The 4,765-nt window shown below is 47.2% G+C and overlaps 1 protein-coding gene across 1 annotated transcript in view; it reads right to left on the bottom strand.

The window, feature by feature from the left end:
- Nucleotides 1–4,765, bottom strand: part of LOC106537280 (FRAS1-related extracellular matrix protein 1) — a gene marked incomplete at its 5' end in the record, with an annotated part of 16,370 nt that overhangs the window by 5,245 nt on the left and 6,360 nt on the right. Inside the window, 3 exon segments of the mRNA XM_014034667.1 lie at nt 237–438; nt 1,438–1,858; nt 4,283–4,547. Coding sequence (XP_013890121.1) covers nt 237–438; nt 1,438–1,858; nt 4,283–4,547 — 888 coding nt within the window.

Raw genomic sequence — 4,765 nt, forward strand, 5'->3', positions numbered from 1 at the left:
CCTGTGAGGACCACAGATGTTAACATTTGTAAAACTTTTAAAGAAAATGAACCTGAAAAAGTCCAATCTTTAATAAAATATATTTTATAATAATTTGGTGAAAAACGTAACAAAAATCTGAAGTTCTGTCTGCAGGTTTTTATTTTCTCGTCCTACATTTTACAGGTTTTAAACCAAAGTCTTCAGGAACAGGTCCCATTAGACCAGACGGGTCCAGATCCATTGTTTGGTTCTACCTGTGGCCGTGTTCTCCAGGTGTCCAAACTGAGGGGGGTTGTTGATGTAGAACTCCAGCTGTTCTGTTGGACTGTCCGGGTCTGAAGCCTGCAGGGTCCTGCTGCTGATGAAGAGACCAAACCGCCCGGAACCAAGATCCACCACCGTGCTGGGACTCTGCAGTCCGCTCAGACTGGGAGGGATCCGGTCCACCTGCTCCACCTGAACACAGTGTGGCAACAGGATCCAGTCCCAGAGCAGAACCAGAACCAGGACTGAATTTAGTTCAGTTTAACTTTCATACGTTTTATTGTGAAAGTGTTTCTTCCTGTTTCCTGCTCCATCAGTTAAATTAGAGTTTTTAGTAGAAACAAGTGTTGTTTGTGTTCCTGAGTTTGTTTGGTTTGATGTTTTTAATGCTTCATGTTGCATTTTTACATTTTGATAAAGACTTTTTATATGATGACAAATAGTTTAAATGTTGTAAACAAAACAAACAGCATGAAGACAATAAGTAAAACAACAAAAAATAAACCCCAAACATTAAAAAAGTAACATTTTTCTCTGAGATTGTCTATGTAACAGAGCTGCAGAGCAGCTGAGGGTGAAACCATCCTGACTCCTAACAGGTTTATTTGTAAAAGTCTTCTTGGCAGCAGCTGCTGCAGTTCATCTCTGGGGCCAGCAGGTGTCAGGGCTGTCCCATGTCAGACACTCAGTCTGACCTTTGACCTCACACAGCTGCTGCAGTTCATCTCTGGGGCCAGCAGGTGTCAGTGCTGTCCATGTCAGACAATCAGTCTGACCTTTGACCTCACACAGCTGCTACAGAGCAACGTTAGAATAGTTTGGATTTTTCATTCTAGTTTAGTTTTATTTCGTTGTGACTTTTTTCTTTTAAYTCAGTTTTAATTTGTTTTTACAGTGGAATTGCTAGTTTTTATTAGTTATTATTGCATTTTAACACCTAGTTTTAGTTTTAGTTAACTATATTAACCCTGGTACAGAGACCGGTACAGACCACAGAACCTCTTTTTGTTCAGTTCTGGTGCTGCTCAGTGGGAAAATAAGAATATATATTTTTTATTTTTATGAGTCGAGCAGAAATCCTCTGGATCTGATGTGAAAATGTCAGGTTTTATTTCAAAGCCATGRAATGTTTGATGAAAGAGAATCTGACACCCTGACACACCTCACATGGTCATGTCAGCTGATGCTCACCTGTATGATGAACGCTGCAGGCTCCGCCCTCAGTTGGCCAAACTCCAGGTAGCCTCTGTTGCTTCCATCACTTGGMAGGAAGTAGAACCTGTCAGTTTCTGCTGGGCTGCCCGGGACGTGTTGGTAAACCAGATCCAGCTGGTCCACGTCAGTCTGGCTGAACCTAGGACTTGAGGCCAGCAGGTCCCCCCTCAGCAGCAGCTGACCATGTGTGGGCAGCTGGGTGACCACGTAGCTCAAGTTGGCAGCCTCCGTGTCGGGGTCAGTAAGCTGCAGCAGGTTGGACGTGATGGTGGCAGAGGAACCGTCCTGCAGCTGGAGGCCCACGTTACGGCTCAGGGTCGGTGGGGTACGGTCCCCGTGTTGGATGATGAAGAGGAGGCTACCGTTCCTGGAGGAGTCACCGTTTGTCACCAGAAAACTGCAGAAATGAAAACAAAACACAGAAATGATAAAGTTTCTTCTGTTTTATCTAAGCTCAATGTCTTCTGACAGACAGGTGTCTAAGCTCCACCCACTGCAGTCTCTGACAGACAGGTGTCTAAGCTCCACCCACCGTTTTCTCTGAGAGACAGGTGTCTAAGCTCCACCCACCGTAGTCTCTGAGAGACAGGTGTCTAAGCTCCACCCACCGTAAACTCTGATAGACAGGTGTCTAAGCTCCACCCACCGTAGTCTCTGAGAGACAGGTGTCTAAGCTCCACCCACTGTAAACTCTGATAGACAGGTGTCTAAGCTCCACCCTCCATAGTCTCTGACAGACAGGTGTCTAAGCTCCACCCACTGTAGTTTCTGACAGACAGGTTTCTAAGCTCTTTGACAGACAGGTGTCTAAGCTCTTTGACAGACAGGTTTCTAAGCTCTTTGACAGACAGGTGTCTAAGCTCTTTGACAGACAGGTTTCTAAGCTCCACCCACCATAGAGGATTTCAAGGTGTCCCCAGACCAGCTGAGAGACGCTGTCTGTCTATCATGTCCACAACAGACCAGAATAGAGTCCTGAGTCCTGCAGAACCTGCTCTGACCCCCCTGACAGAACAGAGGACTGACTGGGTGTGGTCCACAGTGGGCATTCTGGTGGTCTTCAGTTGTAAAGAATCTAGATGTTCATAAGGATGTTTTTAGTTTTAACGTTGAAATGTTTTCCTTCCATCTGTATGATTTGACTCAAGTCAGAAACATTTCGTCTCAAACTGAGGACCGGGTCCTTCTAGGCTGGATTATTGTATTTTTTATTATCTGGGTCCAAACAGTGTAAGAAGTGTTGAGTTGATCCAAAGAGCTGCTGCCAGAGTTGTGACAGGAACTGGCCTGTGATTGGCTGCTCGTCTCACAGCCTTGGCTGTGATCTGAAAGATCTGTTTGGAGCCAGACAGGCAGCAGTTCAGGGCAGCACAGGTCTGGGTGACAAACCCGGGTCCTCCTCATCCTCACATTAACCCCCCCAAACACCCTGCTGCTGCCAAATTGGCTGGAAAAGCAGATCAACATACTGCAGCAGAGCACGCCTGTCGTCCCCTGATGCCGAGTCTTTTTCTGTCTCGTGTCTCTGCTGGATGATGGATTTTACACGACACAAATATTCTGCTGTTGTCACAACAAGCACACAGGTTTTTGTCATTTATTCTGCTGAGCAGAATCAGCAGCTTTTTCTCTTATTGTTAAGATTATTATTAGTGTAGGAAAGTAGGCGGAGCTTAAACCTCCACGGCCTGAGCATACAGACTCTGGTTCCTGCAGGAACATTTAGTTTACAATAAGCTGATGGTTCATGTCAGACATGAACCATCGCCATCGAGACCGGTGTGTGGCAGGGGTGTATACCTTCACCCTTCCTATTCCTCCTGGTCATTAATTATATTCTGCCTCCATGGATCGAGCAGATTTTGGAAAAACGTGGCCCGAACCGGTCTAACTTACAAATCTTGGGGCAATGATTAATAGCATCATTGACATGACCCAGAGCCTTGACGGAGGATCAAATAAGGTCGGACTCTGGGTTAACGTCAACAAGACCAGGATCATGTGAATCAGATATGCCATGGCTGGCACCCCTACCACTATCGGACCACACCAAATTGAAGGAGTGCAAAGGTTCACACATCTGGGCAACRTCATAACTAACGATAGTGATGCAGAACATGGTGTGGCTTGCYGGATTGGGAAGGGTTGAGCTTTTTTTCAGCAGCTCTGACCRATTTGGATGTCCACAAGTATCAGCATGGCAACAAAGATCCGCCTTTTTAACTCGATCCTCCTCCCAAAAGCCATATATGCATGTGAAACATGGAAGACGTCTTCAGAGACTGAAAGAAGACTGAACGTTGCCCAAAATTTGCGATTACAATGGATCCTGCGAGTCTCATACCGCATCACCAATGAGGAGATCCATCGCAGAACAGCCACCCATCCACTGAACGACATTGTGACAGAGCGCCGAATAAGATTCTCTGGACATGTCCTCCATCAGACAGCAACATGTTTACTGAAAACCGCCATCCAGTGGGTACCACCACGGGAGAAATGGAAACAAGGGCAACCTCGATGGAACTGGTGCCATACTTTCCACGAAGACCTCAGGGCCCTAGACATCTCAGGCCCTAGATATCTCAGGCCAACATTGTAAATAAGAAACTGTTCTTAATGTTTTGCCTGTTGAAATAAAGGTTAACTAAATAAATATCAGCCTAGATGAGGCCGAAGTGACTGCAAGAGATTGGTCCCAATGTAGACGTCTTGCAGCCCAATGCGCCGAATGGCACAGGAGGAACTAAGTCTAAGTCATGTCAGACACAAGTTGAAAAACAAACCTGAGCTCAGGGGAGGGGGCGGAGTCTTCTCTCACCTGAACGAGTCAGTCTCCGAGTGGTGCTCGTTGTTGTGAGTGTAGCCCACCCTGTGAGCGGCCACATCYAGCTGGGTGAAGCTGAGCAGCGGGACCCCCGGCTGCTGGACGCCGTGCACCAGGCCATGCTGAGGCGGGACCAGCACTGTGAAGACCAGCTCCTCCGGTCGATCTCCCAGATCTGATGCCAGCAGGATGTTGGTGTTCAGGACCACCCGCTGCCCCTCCCTCAGGTCTACTGCCTTGCTCTGTAGCACAATGTCACCTGGAGGCAGAACAACATACCTGTAAGGGTTGTAAAGAGATTCTGACACAAAAGACCACCTGACCTGATCCACCATCTGACCCAACACTGCCACCCGAGACTCCTCCTCTTACATCTGAGACTCCTCTCCTGCCACATGAGACTCCTCCCCTTACACCCGAGACTCCTCCTCTTACATCTGAGACTCCTCTCCTGCCACATGAGACTCCTCCCCTTAC

The sequence above is a fragment of the Austrofundulus limnaeus genome, unplaced genomic scaffold (genome assembly GCF_001266775.1).
Source record: "Austrofundulus limnaeus strain Quisiro unplaced genomic scaffold, Austrofundulus_limnaeus-1.0 Scaffold2225, whole genome shotgun sequence".
Taxonomy (NCBI): Eukaryota; Metazoa; Chordata; class Actinopteri; order Cyprinodontiformes; family Rivulidae; genus Austrofundulus; species Austrofundulus limnaeus.